This window comes from Penicillium coprophilum (assembly GCF_028826855.1).
Source record: "Penicillium coprophilum strain IBT 35676 chromosome Unknown utg000004l_segment0_segment0, whole genome shotgun sequence".
In the NCBI taxonomy this organism is placed as follows: Eukaryota; Fungi; Ascomycota; class Eurotiomycetes; order Eurotiales; family Aspergillaceae; genus Penicillium; species Penicillium coprophilum.
Genome location: NW_026622723.1, coordinates 1319141 through 1343800, shown reverse-complemented (window position 1 = coordinate 1343800; position 24660 = coordinate 1319141). Strand labels below are relative to the sequence as shown.

The 24660-nt window shown below is 49.1% G+C and overlaps 11 protein-coding genes across 11 annotated transcripts; 5 read left to right on the top strand and 6 right to left on the bottom strand.

The window, feature by feature from the left end:
- Positions 1–147: 147 nt before the first annotated feature.
- Positions 148–1249, bottom strand: N7500_004927 (SGNH/GDSL hydrolase family protein; the record flags this gene model as incomplete). Its single annotated transcript, XM_056676072.1, has 5 exons — positions 148–351; positions 407–662; positions 715–964; positions 1018–1100; positions 1158–1249. 5 exons carry the CDS (start codon positions 1247–1249, stop codon positions 148–150), a joined length of 885 nt encoding a protein of 294 aa, XP_056531072.1.
- A 618-nt stretch (positions 1250–1867) lies between these two features.
- Positions 1868–5514, bottom strand: N7500_004926 (tRNA (34-2'-O)-methyltransferase regulator RTT10; the record flags this gene model as incomplete). The annotated part of the gene is made up of 3 exons (XM_056676071.1): positions 1868–2668; positions 2722–5442; positions 5497–5514. The coding sequence occupies 3 exons, from the start codon at positions 5512–5514 to the stop codon at positions 1868–1870; spliced, it is 3540 nt and encodes a 1179-aa protein (XP_056531071.1).
- A 346-nt stretch (positions 5515–5860) lies between these two features.
- On the top strand, positions 5861–9258 carry N7500_004925 (ssDNA endodeoxyribonuclease RAD2; the record flags this gene model as incomplete). Its single annotated transcript, XM_056676070.1, has 2 exons — positions 5861–7478; positions 7541–9258. The coding sequence occupies 2 exons, from the start codon at positions 5861–5863 to the stop codon at positions 9256–9258; spliced, it is 3336 nt and encodes a 1111-aa protein (XP_056531070.1).
- A 901-nt stretch (positions 9259–10159) lies between these two features.
- On the bottom strand, positions 10160–11296 carry N7500_004924 (HET-domain-containing protein; the record flags this gene model as incomplete). Its single annotated transcript, XM_056676069.1, has 1 exon — positions 10160–11296. The coding sequence occupies one exon, from the start codon at positions 11294–11296 to the stop codon at positions 10160–10162; it is 1137 nt and encodes a 378-aa protein (XP_056531069.1).
- Positions 11297–12696: 1400 nt separating this feature from the next.
- N7500_004923 (uncharacterized protein) lies at positions 12697–13548 on the top strand (the record flags this gene model as incomplete). Its single annotated transcript, XM_056676068.1, has 1 exon — positions 12697–13548. One exon carries the CDS (start codon positions 12697–12699, stop codon positions 13546–13548), a length of 852 nt encoding a protein of 283 aa, XP_056531068.1.
- Positions 13549–15895: 2347 nt separating this feature from the next.
- Positions 15896–17264, top strand: N7500_004922 (Eisosome component PIL1/LSP1 family protein; the record flags this gene model as incomplete). Its single annotated transcript, XM_056676067.1, has 4 exons — positions 15896–16013; positions 16219–16352; positions 16419–16602; positions 16660–17264. 4 exons carry the CDS (start codon positions 15896–15898, stop codon positions 17262–17264), a joined length of 1041 nt encoding a protein of 346 aa, XP_056531067.1.
- Positions 17265–18717: 1453 nt separating this feature from the next.
- N7500_004921 (bZIP transcription factor) lies at positions 18718–20049 on the bottom strand (the record flags this gene model as incomplete). Its single annotated transcript, XM_056676066.1, has 2 exons — positions 18718–19283; positions 19794–20049. 2 exons carry the CDS (start codon positions 20047–20049, stop codon positions 18718–18720), a joined length of 822 nt encoding a protein of 273 aa, XP_056531066.1.
- Positions 20050–20903: 854 nt separating this feature from the next.
- On the bottom strand, positions 20904–21950 carry N7500_004920 (DUF1932 domain-containing protein; the record flags this gene model as incomplete). Its single annotated transcript, XM_056676065.1, has 1 exon — positions 20904–21950. One exon carries the CDS (start codon positions 21948–21950, stop codon positions 20904–20906), a length of 1047 nt encoding a protein of 348 aa, XP_056531065.1.
- Positions 21951–22760: 810 nt separating this feature from the next.
- Positions 22761–23540, top strand: N7500_004919 (uncharacterized protein; the record flags this gene model as incomplete). The annotated part of the gene is made up of 2 exons (XM_056676064.1): positions 22761–22853; positions 23292–23540. 2 exons carry the CDS (start codon positions 22761–22763, stop codon positions 23538–23540), a joined length of 342 nt encoding a protein of 113 aa, XP_056531064.1.
- Positions 23541–23674: 134 nt separating this feature from the next.
- N7500_004918 (uncharacterized protein) lies at positions 23675–23971 on the top strand (the record flags this gene model as incomplete). Its single annotated transcript, XM_056676063.1, has 1 exon — positions 23675–23971. One exon carries the CDS (start codon positions 23675–23677, stop codon positions 23969–23971), a length of 297 nt encoding a protein of 98 aa, XP_056531063.1.
- Positions 23972–24089: 118 nt separating this feature from the next.
- On the bottom strand, positions 24090–24396 carry N7500_004917 (uncharacterized protein; the record flags this gene model as incomplete). Its single annotated transcript, XM_056676062.1, has 2 exons — positions 24090–24332; positions 24382–24396. The coding sequence occupies 2 exons, from the start codon at positions 24394–24396 to the stop codon at positions 24090–24092; spliced, it is 258 nt and encodes an 85-aa protein (XP_056531062.1).
- Between the last annotated feature and the right edge of the window lie 264 nt (positions 24397–24660).

Here is a 24660-nt window from a genome sequence, read left to right as displayed (position 1 = left end):
CTGAAACCGGTACAAAAATAACTTGAAATTCGCTCGGTAAAAGGTAACTGCCCTAAGAAATAACAGGGCAGACTATACACAACTGTTTGAAACTTGACCCTTACTACTCTTCTGCGGATAATTTTCCACTGGACTATCCAAATCAGTCTACCAAGCACCGAGAGAGTGCATGTGCTCTTTCATATCAGCTGCCTGCAGCTTGTGGTAAGCATGACCTGGGTGGTAGGAATTCCACCAGACACATGAAGTACCGTCATCATTGACACAAGTAGCATCGGTGAATCCATATGTTGCAGGAGCGTCGAGGACTTTGTCCATGAAGGCGAATGTATCGTAGAGAACCGTTTTGGTCTGCAGCTAGATTAGTTTTGCAAGATCACACATAAAACTAGAGTCCACAACGTACGCCACTGTTGTCTGCAATGAATTCATTGACCATTGTTTTGAGAGCAGCATTGTAAGCCGCGAGCCACTTAGCGTGGTTGGTTGCAACGGCTGTCCCTTGATTGGCGATCTGGGGAGACCGACTCACAGGTGGAATATTAAGGAAGATGAACTTCCGTCCACCATTTGCGTAGATCTTTTCAGCTTGAGTTTTATACTGGGCCATGATCTTTGGGACCAGAACGCTGGCATCATTGCTTGAGGCAGCCCAACCAATGCTGCAAATCGAAGGATTAGTCAAATCGTTCATAGGCGCCCAAGGGAACATACTCATTAATCCCAATCCAGAACCCAAACACTGCATTGTCTGAGGTCCATGGTGCAGTAGCAGGCTTCTTACTGTATGCTGTCTCGAAGCTGGCGACTTGCGTTACCATATCTTCCGCGGTGTTGGTTTTAACAAGGGAATTGTCCAGGGACGCTCCTCCAACAGCGAAGTTATAGCTGAGGACCAGTGAAGCATTGTTCACAGTCGTCAGGTCTCCAACCCAGTTGATGCCGCCACCGGTTGTTCCGGTGCCTGTTGTTTTCTCATCAGCCAATCCTGCTTGCCAGGGGGCGAACAATACTCACCCAGAGTTGGGTTCCCCATCGGGTTACCAGGAGTTGGCTGCGTGCCACTGACATCGAAACTGGTCATAGAGTAGGAATCACCACTGGGGATACCTTTGAGCTCCTTTCCCGATAACATATAAGGAACAATCATCACTCACAATGTAAAGAAAAAGGTATTGGTAGCGCGAGCTTGCAAGGGAGCAGCAGTAGCCAGCCCAGCACCGGCGATCATACTAATGATATACTTCATTGTGAGGAGAATTTGCAATGTCTGTCGGAAGAATACTCACACATTGCAAGGTTTGTTCCTTCCCTTATATACATACACTCATCCCTTGTTTCACCCGTCTCGTCTCATACTCCGAGTAAACAAGCCCCAGAGCCGAGACTAATAAATTAAACAAAAAATCGAGACTATGTCATTTAATTAACCGCTGTTGTCAATCATTTCCTCAATGGGCTCGATCCGACTCATCGATATTAAGCTGGCTGTACACGGTGAACACCCCGAAACTGCGGGGTACGTATCGGAGTTCAAGTCATCAAGCTAATTTGGAAAAGCTGAGTAGTTCGTTAGAGTTGACGAATACCCCCCAGCATATTATGGAGTATATTGTCCACTGGGATGGGTTTCTGGGAATGGATCCGCTGCGCAGCTAGAACACATGCCTTGATTTGCCCTTGTGTTCCTCTTACCCGAGTAGCTCATTACTGTCTTCCCCTTGCCCGGTGAATTTACGATCGTCATCCTCTAAGCCAAATCTGTAGTCTCGCGTGGTGTGGTCTTGCATGATGTAGTCTTGCATGGTATCATCTATGTTCATATTGTTGCATTGAAGTCTTATCTACATCCGACATCGAATCGGCATCATGCAGGTAAGGCTTGATCCGATTTGGCAGCAAACATCTCCATGCCCACACCGCATACAACCAATCGCGACTGGTTCCTTTCCGATTCAGACACGTAGCTCTCTGCGGGGAGGCGATTTTCAGGTCCACGGACAAGCCCCAGTGATGATATATCAGCTATAGAGCTGTATGTATCCAGTAGAAATCTCACAATAATCCCCTGCGTGCCAGCTTGTGTAGGGTCCACAGCGATTGACCAGATTTTAACTCGGTGGTCATTGCCAGAGGATGCCACAGTAATTTGGATGGATTCTGTGTTTGATGTGACATCACGAGAGATTTGCTGATTGAGCACTTTAACCGTGGTGACTGCTGCAGCGTGAGCATCGGGGATAGAGACTGTAGCTACTTGTGCGTTTGTGCCGGTGCCGGATGGATGTGTTTGTAGGAGGGACACGGAGAGAGAGTTATCATCACCTCCAGCAACAACAACAGTGGTCGTGTCAGAGATAGGAACCAGTTCCATTCCCTTGATGCTGTTTGAATGAATTTGATATCGGCTTTCGCATGTGATGTTTTCTGGTGAAACAAAAGAGCTGTCGAAGGGGGCCTTGGCCTTCAATGTGGATTGTGTGATTGTGTAGAATGGTTCAAGTGTGCTTGTCAGATCCCAGAGTGTGAAATAGCCATCGGTTGCTGCAGTTATGAGGCTCACTGAAGAGCTCGTGACCAAGAAATGGGCTTGGGTTAAGCAATTGGTCATGTATTTCCCACGAGCCAAGAGAGTGAATTGTCCATTGGATGATGAAAAGTGGAAGATCTACAATGACGTTAGTATTGGCCGAGGTGTTCGAGGGAAAGAACGACTCTCACCTTGATAACAGAGTTGGAAAGAGCAAGGCATAGGAGGAAGCCCTGCTCCCCGTCAACTTCCTCCACTTCCAGCAAATCGAAACTAGGTATCCGGAGATCTGAATGCTCGTCATCCTTCGGACTGGCGGCCACCAATTTCGTAGCGACACCGAACACAGGAATAGTGCGGATTCTCCATACGAAAAACTCTTCATATGCAGCACTGGTGAATAGGTATTTTCCATCCTTGGACCAGGTCACCTGCTGAATTCCAGATTTGTGTGTGTCCAAGACGCGCAGACACTCAAAGCTACCCCACGGACTAGCAGCCAATGTTGAAGTCGGCGCAAAAATCCGAACAGTGGTGTCCTCGGCACCAGTCGCAAAAAGAGTGCGACCTCCACCGGTGGGGTTGAAAACATCCACCGCTTTGATTTCTCGTCCATGACCTCCAGCTCGAAGCACAGTACTAGCACCAGCTCGGATGCGAGTAGTCATCAAAGAAAATCCGTCTTTCCACGTGAAGAAAGCATTGTGGTCTTTGTCTCCTGGGATGAAGTCCCAGCCTCGGCGAAACCCGCCTGAAGCAATGGACACGATATCCGTCAGCTTCGATTCGTTCCTGAGAACGAAATCTTGGGATCTGAATCCGTACAACATGAAATCGCCAGTCGCTTTATCGAAATAAGCGCCTTCAATGTTCCCACCAGTTATGGATGCTGTACGGTGCACTGTCTGCATCGAAACAGCATCTGTACCGTTCCCACAAAGCTGTAACTCATGGAGGCAATAAGTTCCATCTCGCCCACAGGTCAATACAAAATCGGATTTTGTGGTGTCACTCATAGTAACAGATGTCACGACACTAATGTGATTGACAAAATCTCGGCCATGAACACGTCGGCTGACCAAGATGGGCTCAGTCTCGGAGGTGTTGTATATGGCAATGCCGCCTAATTTTGACCCTATGATGAAATATCGGCCCTCAAAGAGGAAAGACGCACTGCAGACCACAAAGGTGGATGGTAGGCTGAATGTGGTTATTTTGGCGTTTGGATGATCGCTGTCCCAATTGGACACAGTGACGAGTGTTATTTCTTCTCCGGTAGGATAACAGACAAGGAACGTTATGTTGCTAGAAGGGTTCAGGGTATCCATCTTGGAAGAGTGGGTCTGAAGGAAAAATGCTTGAAGGGGCCTGTTGCCCACGTCTGCAAGGTTGGTTACAGATTTTGTAGCGTGATTATAGAGTCGAAAGAACCCTTGGAAATTACCGATCAATGCTAGACCCATCTGCGGCAAAGCAGTCAGGACGGCAAAAGAGGCAAGCTCGGAGAATTCACGTATTGTCTCCCAAGTAATGACAGTCTCCCCTGCCTGATTGAGATATCCAGGCTGGATCTGACCTTGTGTAGAGACGCGAAGAAGGCAGTCCTGGGCAATAAATGCAAAGACTCTCGCTCCATCTGCTGTGGAATGCTTCTTCTTCGCCTTTGCCCGCAAGCCAGACGATTGCTGCAAAGAAGCATCCAGGCCACAGCTCAGATGGTCATCGTCATTTTCTTTGATGGGAAAACTTTTCAGTGCACCATCAGCGCCTCCAGTATAAACCAGAGTCTCAGAGCCAACTCTGCAAAGATCCAAAGACCAAATGTGCTTTCCAATATGTGTTTGTATTGAAGAAGTCTGTTTGAGCTGATAATCAGTCGTCCCTGCGGGTGATGAGTGCCAGCTTAGGTCCCACAAAGCGCATGTGCAATCTTCTCCGCGAGAAACCAATCCAATGTGAGTTTGCTTATTATTTTTGATGGCCCTGAAATAGACACTCCAAATGCGAGACGTGTGAGCAAATGCCTGGACGATACATGACTCAGATCCGACGCTCTCTTCGCCTGCCTCAACAGGACCAAAGCCTGTGCTTCGTAATTCAAACCCGTCCGTGGAGTATGCCGAATGATCCTGGGCTGTTTTGTGCTCACAATCTGATATATCCCAGATTCTCACAGTTCTATCGTCACTGCAGCTTGCCAGTACCCTGCCAGACTGGCCTCCATTCAAGGATGGGACCTGGGGAGAGATGCGCACACCAAAGATTGATCCATCATGTCCCGTGAAGAAATGGTGGATGGAGCCGACTGCGTTAGACTTGTGTGATCCATTTTCATTCAAGAAACACGACCACACGATGATCTCTCCGAAGACGGTACCAGCGGCAATGAGGACATGGGAGGAAGACAGCGCAATCACATCGGCGGAGTATAGAATAGACTTTACACTTGTCGCCAACTGATATATGGATATAGTTGTATGTCTCTCGGCCATCTCACTGTCCAGCACTTCGAGACTCAGAAGTGCGTTGTTCGCGGTGATAAAGAATGCCCCATAATGACCACCTGGAGCAGCTGCACACCCACTCATGATCCAATCTGGAGCAGTGAACTCGGCACTAGAGGCCGACAGCGTGACTTCATTGTCAGAACCCAGAACGAAGTTGACCGCTCGCACTGAGCGACCACCCCAAACGATTACTCGGACATGGCTCGAGTCATGATTTTGTGGTGGTTGATCCAAAGTAATGAAACCGTGAATATTGTTTCTCTTGAATATCTGTATTTGGGTAGCGACAACACCCGTGGATTCATCAACCACCCGGAAGTATGTGCCTTGACTTTGAAAGACGAAACGCCTATCACCCAATACAAACGTCTTCAACGCAGTTATGGGGAGAAAAGCATCAATATGCTGCAATTTGAGTTAGTGGGACAGCATTTTTACTACAGATACAGCAACACTAACCTCGAGAGAGAAAGACATTGTCAACTCCTACGCATATTAAGCAAAGAGGCGAATCACACGGAATGTCTCAATTGCCTTACATCCAAGTGTACATCCCACCAACCCCCAAAAAAAGCCCACTACTTTTTCGATGATTTCCCCGATGCGATTATGTAAGTTCACACTAGTCTACATACGGTAGTATTACTCACGTGATCTCGCGATCGAGGCGCGGAGAGTGGAATGCGGCGCTCGGTATCCACGTCATTGCCTAGTCCTGTTTCTCTAATTAGCCACCTGCGAGCACTTTTCTTGCTACATGTGGATTTTGTTAATATGCTAGACACTGATACAGACTCATGATCTGATCCCCTTTTGATTGACCATGGGTGTCACCGGCCTCTGGACGGTCGTTCAGCCTTGCGCTCGCCCCATCAAACTCGAAACGCTAAACAAGAAACGACTAGCTGTCGACGCGTCAATCTGGATATATCAATTTCTGAAAGCGGTGCGGGACAAGGAAGGTAATGCGCTCCGAAACTCTCACATCGTTGGATTCTTTCGCCGCATATGCAAGCTGCTATACTTCGGGATCCGTCCCGTCTTCGTCTTCGATGGGGGTGCTCCTGTCATGAAAAGGCAGACAATCGCCGGTCGGAAAAAGAAACGTGAAGGCCACAGGGAAGATGCTGCGAGGACGGCGGGAAAGTTGCTTGCCGTACAAATGCAACGCAGTGCGGAGGAGGAGGACACTCGTCGACGCAACAAGACCCAGGTACAAGAAGAGGAAGATGTGCCGGATGCACCAGTCTACGCAGAGGAGGCTTTTATGACAGAGACTGAAAAGCAACAGAGCCGCAAGTTCAAGAAAAAGGACGCGTACCACCTACCTAATCTAGACGTCTCACTTGAAGATATGGGGGCACCAAACGATCCACGCATCATGTCCCAAGAGGAGCTAGAGGAGTATGCGAGACACTTCCACCAGGGTCAAGATATCAACCTTTACGACTTTTCCAAAATCGACTTCGACAGCATGTTTTTCCTTAGTCTGCCCGCCACTGATCGCTACAATATCTTGAATGCAGCGAGGTTAAGAAGCCGACTTCGAATGGGATATTCAAAAGAGCAGCTAGATACCATGTTTCCTGACCGCATGGCATTCTCGAGGTTTCAAATCGACCGCGTTGCAGAACGTAATGACCTCACGCAACGATTAATGAATATCAACGGTATGAACGGAGAAGAAGCATTTTTCAACTCTGGAAAGCGGATTGCAGGAGAACGTGGCAGAGAATACGTGCTTGTCAAGGATCGCGAACATGAAGGTGGCTGGGTCCTAGGTGTTGTGGGAAACAAGGAAGGCCATGAAGAGAAGCCCATCGATATAGATCGACCTGAGATACAATCTGACGAGGATGAAGTGTCGGAAGAAGATGAGTTTGAGGACGTTCCAATCGAAGGTCTCAACCGACTGCCCAAACTTCCTTTCCTTCGAGAGGGTGTATTCGACCGGTCGCTTCAACTACAAACGGAGCAAAATATAGACATGAAAAGAGCTACACAAGAATCACGTCAGGTTGCACAGCGACAGTCAGTGAATCAACATCGTGCACAGGAGGTTGAAAACGACTCGCTTTTTGTTGAAGCCGAAGGAAATATTGGTGCTGAGCAGCAGAACAAGGACACTGACGAGTTTTTCGATGGCGACGACGATGACCTTGAACGAGCTATTGCGCTTTCATTACAACCAGAAGAAGTCGACGACGACGAGACACTTGGCATGTCTGATATGCCCATTCATCGACCGGTAAAATCCGTTCCGTCTTACGAGGCGGTGCCAGATATTGATTCCGAGAGCGATGATGGCATGGACTTTACTGCTGCCATAGCAAGAACAAAAGTCTCGAAGAAAGCCTCATATGCACCAAATCCATTTGGAGGTCCTCTCCCTTTTGAGTCCATCAAACTCACTAAAGTCGCTAAGAATGATGACAAAGCTGGTGCGGTTGATGAAAATGCAGGAGGTTTCGTGAAGGAGCCTACAAAGAAAACAAAAAGATAGACCCACTTCCTCCGTGGTTTGTTGGTGAGCCCTCGGATTCGGGATTCATTGTTGATCCCATGGAAGATCCTGAAAAGGATGAGGACCAAATTACGGCGCCAGATCATATGTTCCTGTCCAATCGTCGCTCACCGGACATTATCGATGTTGACGAAATTTCCGCCAATAATGAAGTGGTTAATCTAGAGGCGGAAGAGGAGGATGGAGATGAGAAGTCCGAACATCAAGACAACAAACCCGCACACGTCTTCCAAGTGGAGGATATCGAAAAGGTTTATAATGAACTGTCTACCACAAATCTTGATGAGAAGAAGCCTTTGAGCGAACCAGCTCCAGCTCAGATCAATATTGATGAGACGGTACCTGGGCGTCCTGAAACACAAGTTCAAGAATTAGTCCCCGCGCTTGATGATCGGTCTACTCGCAGCGAACATTCTCCTTCCCCGGAATTTGAAGATGTTGTTCCTCAGCAACCCACTCAAGGCCCTGAGATCACTGTTGTATCTCATCAGAAGGCCCAGCCCGAGCCTCAGCTCTTCGAAAACGTCGAGGAAGCTTTCGTGCAGGATCAAGCCGATTACAGTGACCCAGAGGATGAAGATTTGTTCAAACAGCTTGCAGCTGAGGGCGAAGAGCATGTTCGATTTGCGAATACTCTTAATTATGCTGCTCCCAACCAGGAAGCCTTCGATTACGAGCAGGAACTGAAGCAACTCCGATCTCAGCAGAGAAATGAGCGTCGCGATGCAGACGAGGTCACTACTATTATGATTAATGAGTGTCAACAGCTCTTAGCGCTCTTCGGGTTGCCCTATATCACCGCACCTATGGAAGCTGAAGCGCAGTGCGCCAAACTTGTATCGCTAGGCCTTGTAGACGGGATCGTCACGGATGACAGTGACATCTTCCTCTTTGGTGGAACGCGAGTCTACAAGAACATGTTTAATCAAAGTAAATTCGTCGAGTGCTACTTGACGTCCGATTTGGAGAAAGAGTATGCCCTCCATCGGCAGAAGCTTATTAGCTTTGCTCACCTCTTGGGCAGCGATTATACAGAAGGCGTCCCCGGAATTGGTCCTGTCACAGCTCTAGAGATACTCACCGAGTTTTCCAGCCTGGAAGAGTTCCGCAATTGGTGGGCCGACTTGCAAATGGGTACGCATAATGCAGAAGATCCCCACCTTGCCTTCCGGAAGAAATTCCGAAAGAAGGCATCCAAGATTTTCTTGCCGCCTTCATTCCCAGATCCCAAAGTTGACGAGGCATACCTGGAACCTGTGGTTGATAACGACCCTTCCCAATTCCAATGGGGTGTTCCTGATTTGAATGGGTTACGATCCTTCCTCATGACGACAATCGGCTGGAGCCAAGAGCGGACGGATGAAGTACTGGTACCGGTCATTCGCGACATGAACCGGCGAGAGCAGGAAGGTACACAGTCAAACATCACTCAATTCATGCAAGGTCCACAGGGCGCGGGTGCGTTTGCGCCTCGTGTTCGCACAGGTGGACCCAGCCGCATGGAAAAGGCATTTAGTCGACTACGTCAGGAAGCTCAGACAGGCGGAACTTCCGTGGATAACGAACCAGCTATCGGGGACAAAGAGACAGAAGAAGTCTCTGTTTCCCAAAACAAAGGCAAAAGAGGTACGTCAACTGGCAAGAAGGCTGGCACAAATAAGAAGCGAAAGACCCGTCGCGCCTCTCTTGAGCCATGATTGAGGGATTGGTGGATTGAGGTTGTCGCACCGGCAGTATATTAGTTATCACACGTTGTACCTAGCCCTGGAGGTAGGATATGACAGTACTCTGCTAGCAATGTTAAACAATCATTCCATTGTCGTAACTGGTCCTTGGACCCCCCAAAGGATGAACGATATGCTCCCTCTATTCTCCATCTGCTCCCACGAGATGACTCTAATAATACTTTCCATGCCCATACTTAGGATACCTAGAAGCTCCAGGGGTGTGGCATGATTCATCCGTATTAGGGCCTGGGCTTTGATTCAATTGGCGTCAATCAAGACCCCTACGTGTTCAACCGCTCCACATGCCTCTTGCCCTTCCCCGGTCCTTTCTTTTTGCCATGATACGAAGATCTATTGCTACAAGGCAGTGAGATATTGCAGTGGCGCGACGCACTCATCTTCCAGTGGAAATTCGCTCTGAGATCCTGGGACCAGGGCACAATGTCTCGAACCAAAATTTTTTTGATAAGTAGTCAACATTTCAGGGGCAAAGCATGTTTGTTGCTAAATCAAATCAACAGACTGAATCGTTTCTGAGAGTGAGTATCGAGACACGACCCATGGGGCAGGTTGTTGCCACCGTCGTTGTTCCTGGAGCGAGAGAATACAAGCATTTTACCTCAAACTCTAGGGGTAACCTCAAGATATTTTCTCCTTTCTCCTTCCAAGGTGATCCAGTTATTGGTTATGTTGATTTCATACCCTATTGGGTGGTATAAGCAGAAGTTCCATCCGGTGACCAGGCAACCGAGGTGACTCCATCCACATGTCCCCCAAGAATCGATGTACATGCGCTCCAATCGCTTTCCATTACTGGCCCCTTGAGAACCAGTCTGGCCTCACATTCTGATAATAGCATTCCTTGGTCATACTATGTGTTGGACTGAACATGAGCAGTGAGAAGTAGACCTGTAGGGGGCTGTTTTCGATTGCTAGCCTGTGGTATTGAATGAATTGAGAGCCATCGTGGACTCGCCTCACAAGGTCCTGTGATTTGCCGATCTTCTATTGCATCGGTTAAGGGCTGGAAAAAAAATACGACTAGGCCATAGGACCCATTACTGACCTGGAAAATGTTGTCAAGCTTGATCATTGCGGCGATACCTTCGGAGACACCTCTGAGGAGACTGATGGTCTCGATCCAGCAAAGGAAATTGTGTTTCAAACAATACTCGACTGATTCACCTTCCTGAGCTTCATCGAGCGCGTAATCGGTGACATGGGAGTCTTTGAAGTGATCAACCCAGTAAAGGCATGGATATTGTGCTCTTGCTAATGGGTCAGGGTCGATAGACACACCGGGCGACTTCAGTTTATAAATATCGCGTTTAAGTGTTTCACACTCTTGCAAGGAGCGCCAAAAAATGGTGCGGTGCATGGCCTCTTTTCCTTCTTGAAAAATCTCAACCGAAGCCTTTTCGAGTAGGAAATCTTTTGCGGTCTGGTCGACAAAGAAGATATCACATCCCCGGAGTGTTAGAAATGAACCATAAGTACGTATAATACTAGGCAGATACTTGTCGGGAATGTCATAGGACAGACTTGCCAAAGGTCTTAATTCGTCTAGCGTGGTAGGTCGATATACAGTTGAGACGACAGGTAGGATACGCTTGTAAAATCCTGCATCTTGTGAGTCACCGGTATGCTGGACCATTTGCATGTAGAAGGACTCGAGTTTCGGGAGAAACTCTGTCGACAACCATTCAGTGTCCCATTGTGATAAAGCGGCTAGTCTCTTACAGACCAAGGCCACCCAGAGAAAGGTACGCTCTGCATTTGATGACAAGTGATGCAAAACAGCATTAATTTTATCAACATTATACTCCTTCTCATTCGTCAGTTGCTGGACCTTGTACTTGATGTAAGAATCGACTGCCTCTTTGACGGGCTTTTCATTCAACTCCAGCCAAAGGCTTACTTTCTGCGGAGCAGTGTCGAGGCGCCTTTCGACAGTCGGCCAGTTACGGCTTGAGACAAGCCACTTGATGCGAGGATAAGCTGAGGACATCTGGACAATGAGATCAAGAAGTAGGTTCAGATCAAGAAGTAGGTTCAGATCAAGGATACATTCGTCGAGCGCATCGATGATCAAGGGGATTTTAATACTGGGTCTTCCATGATGTCGAGAAAGATGTTTGATAAAGCTTCTCATGCATTCACATCCTATGAATATAGAAGAAAGCGAATAGAAATGAATAGAGAGCGAACTAGCTAGGAAGCAAGAGCTCCTACATATAAGTGAGCGTTGAGTGCCGAGCAAGATAGCCAAGGGCAAACAGAAGTCGACTAATTTAAAGCTGACAGAACAAGGCTATGAGCAAGTACACACAGGCCCGGCAAGCCAGATATAAGAAGGGGAGTTAATGGGAATGTTCTGCGAGTGCCATAAAACAGAGATATGGAAACCCTAGTTGGGAATAGGAACTCGAGTACTGCGAGACCAAAATGGGATAACGGGTGCGAGCGATTCGACCGATCTGATGGGATCGTCGATCTTGACCTTATAGCCTGTATTAGTCTCTACCTTAAACCTCTACAACTAGGGTATTGTGCAAGGAGAATAAGTCAGACGTACAGTGTTATTGTCACGATCTGCAATTTCCATAAAAATTAGCTAAGCTTTTTCAGTGTGGATCACCGCCTTTCAAATAAAAGGTGGTCTTCATCCAATTTTCTTTTTTCTGGTGAATGGGCTTTCTTGCCCCCCCCCCGCGTGGGCTCAAAAGCAAAAGGGTTGACGAGACAGAAAATCTGATACTTACTCACTCTCAAATATCCAAACCTGTTCTACGCTTCTGGGTCGTATGAACCAGAGCTAGGGCATGTTGGGCTGCGGCAGTCATCTGTGACCCAGCACTGTCTATTTCCTTCTTCGTCTGTCACCGAGTCCCAGTCACAGTAATCAACCAATATGGTGGACACGGTCGATGCCATATTCTAGATGCTGTTGGAGTATTATATAGGATGAGGTCGCTTTGCCGTGACGGAAATCGATAGGGTTAAGAAGGTTCAAGGGAAGTTGAACGTATTGCGACAAATGAAGAAAGAGAATGGGCTCATCGAAGAGTATTTAAAGGAAACCGAGGTTCACGGGAATTTCACATTGGGGTATTCAACTCTCATGCTTCGTGTCGAATGCAATGCCACGTCAGCCCATCGCCCGGCTGTACGGGGTTAATACGATGTCGCATTTTGATTTTGTCCAAGATCTCTCATTGGTGTGGCTATTCATACTTTGTGTGTTGGACACAATGCCACGTCAGCCCATTGCCTAGGTCTTTCTTGATATTAACAATAATTGAACCCTGAAATGTTTCCCCCTACATTCTTGCACTAGCACGGTTTTCCAAGCCTGTCCTTTTGGCACTCTTACCAGCCATCGGCGCAGTCAACCTCGAGTAGCGATCAATGCGAACGGTGCGAGTCAAAGAGGCATGGAGCCAACGCTCACAGCCCTCAATCTCCGGCGATCTCCAGCCGTGGGAGAGGAAAGGCCGCAGGCTTACAGCTTACGATGGATACGAGGCTTACATTGGCTCCCTGCCACCGGAGGAAAGCAGAGATTGGAGGGTTGGGGTGTATGATGATCTGGCAGACGCCGAGTTTGAGCGCCTGCTGAGGTCCATGAGCCGCATCCCAGACCATGACATTTACCCTGTCTTCGAAGCGGGCATCACCCAGTTCGAGCCCCAGACCTCCACGCAGGACTACTTTCTAAAGCAGCCAAACATTAGCATCTACAGTGGAAAGGATGACGTCGCCCAGCTGATGCTGGCCGAGGCCTGGGCCAACCAGAGGTTTCTCGCGCACCCTCACATCAACCTAGGCAGCTATCTTGGTTGTGTGGTGCGCGGGGGGCGCATCGTCAGCCTCGCTTTTCCCAAGTACGTCGGGACCCTGGCGGATCGCGTCAGCAAGGCCCGGCAACTTGGGCCAGCCCACTTCCCGGCCGAGGAACGAGAACGCTGTATAAACAGCATTCAGTCTGCCGTCAGACATCTGCACTCTCTGGGCTACGCGCATAATGACATCTCCGCATGCAACATCATGTTTGACAGCAGCAGTAATGCTATGCTCATTGATCTGGACTCCTGCGCTCCCATTGGGGAGAACATTAAAAAAGGTGGTGTTGTGGGCGGATGGAGGGGCCCCTTCTTTTGGAAGCAAGAATTCAAACAGTCATCAATCGAGTGTGATGAACTGTCGCTTCAGTATGTGCAAAACTGGTTGAGCAGCGAGCTTTCAGGCTACCTGGCTTGAAAGAACTCTAAGGCTTTCTCTAGGCCTAGCATAGGGCCCAGTCCGCTTCTGCTGCTCTGGCCGGAGAGGGGACCAGGGAGCTGTCAGAGTGGATGAACGGGTCTAGCGGGCCCTACTGTTGCCGCCAGGCCAGGAAGACTTGTGCCGCTTTTGCTTTGCCCCCGTGATAAGCCGAATGTCCAGCTGACTAATGGTCTTCTCCCATGGGGCCGTCTGCAGCGAATCCAGCTGCTCGGCGTCCGGGAGCTCCCTGACATGTCGTATAAAGCGTGTATGTCTGCTGGAAAGGGCCTTTAGTTTTTAGGTGAACATGGTCGGAACCGGGCCGGGCCGGACCAATCTGTATGGCCCACCCTCAACTGTGGCCTATACTCCCTTCTGGCCTACCCTTCCAAATAGCCTACCCCTGCAGTGAAAAGAATACGTCCAGCAAGCGATTAAGCGCACAACTACAGTAAGTGTTGCATTTGGGGTACGGCGACCAAAACAGATGCGACGGCTACGACTTAACGGTCTAGCACTGCTGCGTGATGTGGTTAGCTCGTCGCTACTCCTTTCTCCACTTTGGAGCTGGACTCTCTCTGAACGGTCAGATGACTGTCGTCCTTCTTCCGCCCGGTCAAGGCTCGGGAATCCATCGAGTTGCCTGTCTTTGACAAGTCGGCCTTCGGCGATGACCTTTTGCTCTTCGTATTCACAGATCCTAAATATGGCATTTCTGCCTTCGTTGGTCGCTGCCTGATAACATTGGACAGGCCTGAGGTCTCGGATATGAAGATCATACAGTGAATAGTGCTTCCGAATATATTTATCCGCAAGTCGTTCCACCGACGAGGTGTCTGTTAGGTTGGCGAAGACACGGCCCGACCACCTCCACTACTCTCGCTCCAAATACCAGGATTGATCCTCAATGGCTTCTTGCTATGGTCGACGTTGCATTTGTCCCGTTCTCGGGGCACATGACCATGCTCCGGTGAAGCCTGACGGGGGCTGTCGCCGGCTGGTGTTAAAAGGTTGGGATTCTCGGAGGATCCCGACCGTCCCGCAGGAATGGAAGTCAGCTGCAGTCCTGAGGTGTCTGCAATAGCCGCTGGATGCTTCTTTGCACTGATTCCGCCGACTCATCAGTTGGCTCCTTCTCGGGCAGCGGCGATGAATTTTGCCTATTCTCGGATTGAGGCGACTGCTCAGGCTGCTTAAGAAGCAGGTGTCTTTCACTGGACAGTTGTAAACTCGTCAAGCCGCTCAGACTCTGACCCTACTTCCAATCGTTCCTCCTCGTCCTGTGCTTTCCTTAAATCAGCAATCATTATTTTGCCGCTCCCACAATTATCGGCATCATCCCACACGAATATCTACCTCATAAGACTCAACCAATGGCTATTCATGAAGATTGTCTATTTGGAGAAATACTTTCAATGATTTGCTCCTTCCTCTTCTCTCACCTCATCACTCCATCGGTTTTGTATTCCTATGTTGTCTTTTTACGGTACTCAAGGAAATTCAAGGTTGGAATCAGCTCGGAATCATGATATTTGTCTACGATCAGTCTGTGCGTCTTCGTGCTGAACGACTCTAGAGGTCCGCAGATTCTGCTGTCCCGTTTTGGAGTGGACCAAGGTGTTATCGAATTCGACACGGACAATCACCTCAACCTAGGCGTGATGCTTGAATGAATAGGGTGGAAGCAATAGCCGAGGCCACATGGTTCCCCACGAACAGGAGTTCTCCGCAATCTCAGCGATCAGTGGGACTGGACTGGTTCTTCATACCTGTGCACTGGTTCCTTGGGGGAATTCCAGGCACTTGATGGTTACTATAAGATGTAGCATATATAATGGATATCTTAGGATTCATAGCATATCATAGCATATATTGGTATACCTAGGTATCAATGCAACCTTAGTCATGACATCAGGAAATCGATGACGTGAAGATTCCAATGTCAGATCGACAAACTATTGGCTTAGAAGGAGCTAAGACCGATGCAGCGAGTGCCTGTCTTAGCCGTGTTTTTCTTTCAGGTCCGCCCAATCCCGATCTGATCAAGTCGATTTTCGAGTTTCCTGATAGTCGACGTCACTTCCCGAGAGCTTCCAGGAGAACTTCACTTTTGGACTGACATCTCATCCGCTTGCAGTCTCTTTTTTTTCCCCGTTACATCTCAAACTCAAGTACGTACTTCTAGGGGGAAAAAAAAAGACCCTCTTTAAACTCACGTCATTACTGCGCAAGGCACTGAAAGTCTTTTTTCTCTAATTACCTTTCTTGCAGGAACAAGAACCTCTCTTTACCATCTCCTTTCTTTCACTTTACATTGCGAACCCTGTTCCCATTGCAGACCGTCATGCATCGCACCTATTCCATGCGCCAATCGCGCGCCCCGACCGCTTCGCAGGTCGAGAGCCCACCGCCACCACTGTCCACAACTAAGACCGGGAGATGGCTAGGGAAAGGCGGAATCGGTGAGTACGAGATATCTCGGCGATTGGGTTCGACTGGAAATCTCCTGAGGATGTTTGTCGGGTCGGAGGCTGCCTAGTCGGGCCGCCACTCGCCTGTCCCCACTTCCGAGAGACACAACCGAATTGGAGACCAGTCGTCGAAACGATCACCCATGGTGGAAAGTGAGAAAGTGAGAAATTGAACTTGCTAACATTCTGTGATTAGGCCATGCTTTCCGCAAGAACGCCGCCGGTGCCTTTGGACCCGAACTCGCCAAGAAGCTGTCGCAGCTCGTCAAGATGGAGAAGAACGTTATGCGCAGCATGGAGCTCGTCGCTCGGGAGCGCATGGAAGTCGCTGTATGTGGATCGCCCTGAATTGCGAATAACCGTGGAACAAGTTAGAAGCTGACTCGGTCGCCATAGCAACAACTCTCCATCTGGGGTGAAGCATGCGATGAGGATGTGTCGGATGTGACGGATAAGCTCGGCGTGCTGATCTACGAGATCGGTGAGCTGGAGGATATGTTCGTTGACCGCTACGACCAGTACCGTGTCACTATTAAGAGCATCCGTAACATCGAGGCTTCCGTACAGCCTAGCCGAGACCGTAAGAATTCCCCCGGCTTGAACTTCTCAGCTTGGACTAACCAAATTGAATCTCCAGGCAAGCAGAAGATCACCGATGAGATCGCCAAGTTGAAGTATAAGGACCCCAACTCTCCTCGCATTGTCGTCCTGGAGCAGGAGCTCGTTCGTGCCGAAGCCGAGTCCTTAGTTGCTGAGGCCCAGCTGTCCAACATCACTCGCGAGAAGGTCAAGGCTGCCTTCCAGTACCAGTTCGATGCGCTCCGCGAGCACTGCGAGAAGGTCGCTATCGTTGCTGGATACGGAAAGCACCTCCTCGACCTGATCGACGACACCCCCGTCACTCCCGGCGAGACCCGTCATGCCTACGACGGTTACGATGCCTCCAAGGCCATCATCCAGGACTGCGAGGATGCCCTCACTAACTGGGTCTCCTCCAAGGCAGTCGTCAAGTCCAGCCTCTCCCAGCGCTCCCGCACTCTCTCCCAGCGCCACCGTACTAACCTCAACAAGAACCGTGAGGGCGTCGATTTGTCCTCACAGGACCAGCCCTTGGCTGGGGATCGTGACTCTTGGCTTCCAGCTGACCAGCACCCTAACTACGAGGACGGTGACGATGGCGTCAGCACCATTGAAGGCGAGCTGCGTGGCCGCGAAGAAGAGCGTGACCCCATTGCCGTATAAGGGTTGGGCGAGAATGATTACCTCTTTTTCACGAATCTGACGGTTTGAAATTCGGGCAGATGCATGGGATCTTTTCATCTGTCCAATAGATTTCATCTCCACGTTCCTTCTATCGAAAATTCCCCTTCTGGTCTTCCATATACTTTGATTTTTCCGGGCTGAGAGTCCGTGCTATGCTCAAAGAAGACGCACATCAATCACGCCATTCAACTTTGGATGTTTAACGCGCCTTTTTTTCCTCCCACATGAACGCCTCTCAATGTCGTAATCCAACGACTGTGAATCGTGCTTGGGGAATGTCCCACTTCTCCATGCTTAGATCGGGGGACGTGGGTCTCATTTTCTGCTCGTTTCTCCACGGAGTTGGAGATGTCTGAGATCGGTGCGATTGGGAATTGTCTGGGTTTTTTTCGATGTCTCGTTTTGTTCCCATTCCCTGTTTTTACTTAATTGATGTAATACCATTCTACGTTTGTTTTTGCTGTTTTGAGGCTTAGGTCCCGGGTAATTAAAAGGTGTTCAAATGGATTGTTTGCAGAAATTTATATACATTGTAGTATCTGCTAGAGAACAGTGGCGTAAGGCGACGGCTAGATAATGTGGAGACAGATCCTTACCCCAGAAAAGCGAAAGTCGTAACAGATCCAATGGCATTCAATCTCAGTGAGCAAATCACCCTGATATAGCACGCCAGATAGAGCACGTCACTCACCGCTGCTTTTACGTCTTTGTCATTACGTATCGCAAAGATCCTATAGAGAAGAACATGTAAGAGAACACGATAGTTCGCATAGCAATCAACCCCAGAGTTTATATTGCACGCACTCCAGTCCATAGATAGGCAGCAAAAGGACGGAGGAAAGACAGAAAAAGCAAGTCCCACAAAGATATCCAATATAAAACCAATACCATAAAGCAAAAAGACATAATTCAACTTCCCTAGACCACAACACCGCCAACTCATCTCCTTTCCCGCAAACCAGGGGAAAGGGAGGAAAATGAAATAGGCCTTCGCAGCACACGATCTGGAGGATAAGAAGGGTGGAGAGGATGTAGATGGGTAGAGAGCCGGGGCAGTAAAAGATAAAGCCCCGGTAGAGAGGAGAGATAGAGATTGAAACAGCAAGCGAAATTGCCAGATCTGAAGTGTAGAAGCAAAAACCATCCCTAGAAGTCGAAAAAGCCACGGTCGGGAGAGCCGGGCAGACGAGAAGAAGAGAAGGGTCGTGACATCGTCATTTGTCTGCACTCATCTAGCCCCATTTGCCATTCTGTCGTTTTGAATATGACAGGTAGAAAATGGGATGAGTGCGGACACCATAGCAAAGCGATGAGGGGAAAACAGAATGCTGATTCGATACGGACGCTTTATAGAGACCGTAGACTGGGGAGATGATACAAAAGAAACGGCAAACAACAACGCAAACAAAAACACACATTCTTCCATTTTGGCTCACTCCTCGGTGCCAACGCCCTTCTTTTTGGGCTGAATATGTTTTTGTCTGGTATTGCCGCCAGGACCTTTTAACTCGACCGAGCTATCCTTAGCCGGAGCAGGCAAACGAGGACCAGCATCGTGTTTCTCGGTGAGGAGATTCTTCAACCAGCGGTTCTCCATCTCGAGCTGTGCGACGCGAGCCTCGAGGGAAGCGTTCTTCTCGGTAGTTTCGCGAACCGTCCGTTCGAGGACCTGCTCGCGCTGCTTTTTCTTTTGACGGAAGCGGGCGCTGGCGGCTGTATTTCGGCGACGACGATCTTCCTCTGCGGCACCACGCACGCCCTCTTCTTGATCGAGGGCGGCGGCAATACGGTCGCCAGAGATCGAGGTACTGTACTTGGTGTTTCCCATCTGGCCGTTGGGCGGGGAGATGGATGAGGACACATCGGATGGCGTGAGAGCGCCCTGTGCGTGGCCGAGCTCGTCGGGCGCATAGGGGACTGGTGGGTAGATTGAGTGAGCTGAGTAGGGCATCATGTGCTCTGGAAGATTGTAGTTGATGGGCTTTTCGCCAGGAGGGCCTATGGATAGAGTAAGCGATGGTCGATATAACCGCTAGGGAATGAGCCCCAAGGGTCGGGAAGTGCAAATCATATCCGAAGGATATAAGCTCAAGAAGGGTCAAGGGGATGTGCAGTTTAGCGTCAGCAGGCAACCACTGGCGTTTGTCATTTCATTGCGGGATTGCGTGCTCGTTATTGCAGGAGCACCGACGGTGATCTCATCCATTGAGAATGGGAGATGCATGCCAGGGTTCATATCCTGGGCCTTTGCAGCCTCGAGCTTTTAAAGAACATTTGCACATTGTGTAGAGGGGGAAAGAAGAGGTTCAGCACCGGAGCTATCCGGTGCCTTTTCTTTTTTAAAAAAAAACAACAGGGAAGAAAGGCCAGGGGAAAAAAATGGAGAGATCGTAACTTCAATTTTCAGACATGGGAATTTCAAGCCCGGAACTAAAGCTCAGACGCAGAGGCGCGATGGCGTAACAAATGCAACATTGGGGCACAAGGTCTCAAAAGCTTGATACATACCATGATAGGGATAGCCTCGGAGATCGAGAGAGCTGCGGTCATCATCTATACTCTCATATGAACTGACAGAGAGACCGCCCATGCCTTCGGTCTGGTCGTAATCCATACTCACGTTGCCGAACGGGACCAGCCCGGTATCAGCGTCAAATGAGTACTGTCGAGTCTTGGCTGCGGGATCGTGGCGCGACATCAAGAAATTGAAGTTCTCAAGTTTGTCGAAGACTGGACCTGGAGCTGGTAAAGGTTGTTCTCCCATGGTGTGGAAGAGAGAAAGAAAAGAAGAGAAGTTCAGCCCCTTGACCTTTAGGGTTATGAGTGTAAGAGAGAAGAGGGGCTTAGGATGTTGGCAAACCCCAGATCAGGACGAGATTTTCTATGCAAATCAGATCACCAGTTAAAAGTGTTTTAATATAAAGGTGGACAAGGTCAAATAAAAAAATAAATCAATCAAGTAAGACAAGGTAGAGAGCAAAAAAAGACGTTCTCGGCCACGATCACCTCGAAAAAAAGGTCAGTATATCGTCGCATGCCGCGGGAGTTCCACCAGAACGAATCAAAAGGGGATTAATGGCGATGAATTAAAAAAAAGGGGGGGCAAAGAGGACGAGGAGGAAAAAGACGGCCCTAGTCGATGATCTGATAGAATGGAGAAATGTCGTGATCGCGCCTTCTGGTTCGTCGGTTGGGACATTCACCGCTTTTATATCACAGTATATAGAACTATAGATCACGTTGATCGGTATATATCGCTATATGTATAGAGATATATAGGTATCAAAATAAACAAGCTTCCCTGGAGAGCTTCTAAGCTCTTTCGATGAAAAACAGGGGCCATGACATATATTATCCACCCTCGGAACCAGTACCTGACAAAGGTACATGATTATATGGAGTATGCAGACTGGATACAAAACCATATTAGACAACAATCGACTCCGTACTAAACTGTAATTTATATGTATAATTCTACTTCATCGATTGTTGAGCGCAGATGACGCGGACTGGCCCCGATATTCTACCCAAAAGCTTGGCGGCAGGAAAATCTCCCCCCAATCTAGAAACATTCGATCGTCCATATGACATATGCTTTATACTAATGTTATTCACGGCTTACTGTGGACGCCTTTCAGCAATGATCTGAGCGGCATCTTCAACCGTCATACCTCGCACTCGATGCTCCACTCTCTCCTCGCCTAAAACGGTATCTTCCGCAATGGTCCGATAGATCTCAGCAAATCCTCCATAAACATCGGTTCCGACCCCATTCCACCCACCCTCGGCATCAAACGTCTCCCCAATTCCACGCATCTCATCCTCCCATCGATATGCCTTGGGACTCATACCAATCACCCCATGCGTCGCGAGCGCGGCAGTACGTGGGGAGTATTCCTCCAACAATGCCAACAACTCTGGCAACATCGACTCCTTCTGCGCAGTGGAGAAAGACAGAATAGACAGCGCGGTGAGACCTTTGGTCAGTGCAGCGAAGGATAGTTTGAGCGTGGATGCGGCGCCAATCCGAGGCGAGACAAGCTTGATATTCAGGACCTCCGCCAGCGTCGCAAACGCAGGGGCCAGATCCACCACCCCCGACAACACCACGCTAGGTCTTTTCCAGGTCGTGCGCCCGTCTTGCGTGCTTTGCCATGGCGGCGCCCCAATGATTCCGCCATCGAGGAAGTGGCACCTTGGGCCCGAATCCGTTGTTGTGGTTGGTTCGTCGAATTGCGCCGCCATCTCCGACGCCAGTCGGGCGGGTACCGCGTTGAGTTCGAGGTAGTATAGCTTGGACCGCTTGGGCTTGCTTTCTACATCTTCCAACGCCTCTCGGAGACTGCCGGTCGACGGCTGTGCGTATGCCTCTGCTATTCGTCCGGCTGTCGCCACTGCGTTCCGCGGAGGTACGATCGAAAGTACGTAGTCTGCTTGGATTACTAACGCTTGGTCTGAAGGAAGAATTTCGATTCCTGCGGAATGGATGCGCGCTAGTGTGTGTTCACTGGCGGCCGTTAGTGCGCGGCCGTGGTTTCCCTCTCTGCATTCGTACCTTCTTCCTTCTGCGACCGTGACAACTCGGTAGTCGTGGGCTTTTAAGAGCCTGGCCATGCCTAGGCCCATGTCTCCGATCGACACAATTCCAACTGTAACAGGTCTCATGGTGAAGGGATTGTCGATCTTGGAATGAATAGTATTTCAAAGTAAATCAGTAAAACACCGAGTACTTGTATCAACTTCTACTGCGGGGGTACCTAGGTAGGTACATTTTCTCCATTTGTCAGCGGGGACTGACTCCAGTCCTGGAGGGCTTCCAAGTTGGTTTATAAGTCTGTCCGACGTGGTCGTGTCCCGATCCCCGGAGTGACTGGGCCCCGAGGGTAATTAAACTTATCTTCACCTTTCCCGTGTTCTTCTAGAAAAGTCTTGGAATTATGTGTCCATTAACATGAGGCGGTTTCTCTCATTGTAGGAACGGTTCGAGATACCACATACTTGCATTTTCGGAACTGGCCAAATCCTTGAAGATACTTGGTATCAGGTACCTAACCACCCACAGATGCATACAAGAGCTTACAGCTGGATACACCTCATTGATATATATTGAGCCCATCTCGATTCTATCGGAATCGGGTGAGAATTACTACATCCGGCCCTACTATGGAGATGGTTGCACAAGCCCCAAATAGCCGGCACGATGTTCTTCAACATGTTGTTCAGCTAGTCAAGGACCGGGAAGCCCGCTTTCTCTCTGTCGATCTGCAAGCTCTTGGAATCCTAGCTTTCAGTAGCTGTTACAGATGGCGTTCTACAATTTCACCTATGTTCTCCCCTACCTTACCGGAGAGATTCCGCCAAAATATTCACTTGAATCGGGATCGATGGTCTTCCAAAGAACGATAATCGCCCAGAATTTGAAGTCTTCTCATAGGTCCTCCCACAAATGCAAGGGATACTTAGGACGAACCCATTATGGTGGCGGGGTCGGGTGACTGGGATCACCATGTCCTCGAAACAGAGCGCCATATCCACTATCAGAATGATGCTCCTCGAAAGGAACGAGTGGTAGCTTTTTCTCTAATTGACCTTATGCCTCTTGGAGTGTGCTGGTAAGTAAATAGTAAGGATGTTCAGGGGTTTGAGTATATTTGCTAAATATCAACCAAGACGTTAGAAAAGACAAACGACCCCCCGGTATTGCAGGCTGACTGTGGGTCACAGTGGCAGATAAAAGAACCATTAGAAGGCAGCCAGAAAGCTCTCCTGTACCACATGCAATGATAACAACCGTTGCACACGTCCGCGCAAATCATGCGGACCAGAACCTCACTTTTCACGAGATAAGAGCTTTCCTCCTGTGTGGGTGAGCAGCACGGAATAATCATATTCGCTCCAATATTAAAGTTAGCCAGTTTGGCTAGAGAGCTTGGACATTCGTGTTCGATCACTTGCGGAGTCGGTTACACTAACCTATAGATATCTAATACTAATGGCCTAGCTTAGTTCCTTCGGCCCATTTATGGGGCATGTCGACCACAAAACGATGATAAAGAAACAGGATATCGAATCTGCTCGTCCAAAGCACAGAAGACAAAAAGGGTTAACGAACGTACCTCTGTGTCCTGGACGGGGCCGGGCTTGAAGGATGGCACCCTCTCATTGGACAGCGTGGCGGCCCGTCAGGACCCGAGTGACTTTATCCTATTGGATGATGCTTCGGTCTTTCACGAGTCCGGCCCCGATGCGATGTGAAGTACGGCTCAGTGATTGGCTAGGCGATAGGTGCTGTGAGCTGTTTCTGAAGTATATCATTACTGTGATGGATGGTTGGTAGCATGATATCAAGAAACTGCGCTCTTCTTGATATATCTGATACCAATCCTAAGATGGGCAATGCAAGGCCAAGCACCTCCAACGAATACTGCTATGACACAAAAGACCTCGAAGCGTCCAAGCCCGCAACCATTGTTGAGCCCTCTCTCGATGCAGATGCCAATACAGACCCGGATCTCATCACACGGAGCAGACCAGACGATCCGGAGAACCCAAATTACTGGCCTAAGAGATCAAAGTGGAAGAACACCTGGGTCATCTCCCTTTTCGTCTTCATCTCGCCAGTCTCGTTATCCATGATTGCTGCCATGCGAAATCTTGGCAAGGCCCTGGTCATGCTCCGATGTTGAAATATACCTATTAATGGCCATCTTCATACTCGCCTACTCCGTTGGCCCCATTTTCTTCGGTTCAGCCTCGGAGCTTTATGGCCGCGTGCGTCTGCTCCAGGTTAGCAATATGTAGTATTTAGCTTAGAATATGGGATGTGGCTTCGTCCAAATAAAGTCTCAACTCCTTGCTTTTCGTTTTCTCGCAGGCATCGGTGGCAGTGCGCCACTCGCCATCGGAGGAGGTGCTATTAGTTTGGGCAGATCTCTGGATTGCCTGAGATCTCGGGGACACAGAAGCCGCCCATTCAGCCCAGGCTGGTATCTCGACATAGCTGATCCCAGAAGCCCCAATCCAAAGGGTCAAACCCACCATTTGAATCTAGGCCTATCCCATCAATTTTGCCAAAGCTTTCATCAAACCCACATACACCGTCCGCAATCATGGTGGTTTTTTTTCTTCCAGCCATGCTCTTCTGTTGCCTACTCGCTTTCGGTTCATGTTAGGCACGCACCGTGGTTACGAAATTTGGTTCCGGGGACGAATGACTTGGGAGGGGTTGCAAACCATGCCTGACATGCAGGGTTCCGATCACTACTCGCCCACCATATTTCTCCAAAGCACTCTCATCCTAACGCCAGCGACTATCGCCCTAATCATTCCAATTGGTAAGGGGTAGTCAGCTTGAGATGTTCGATATATGAATGAT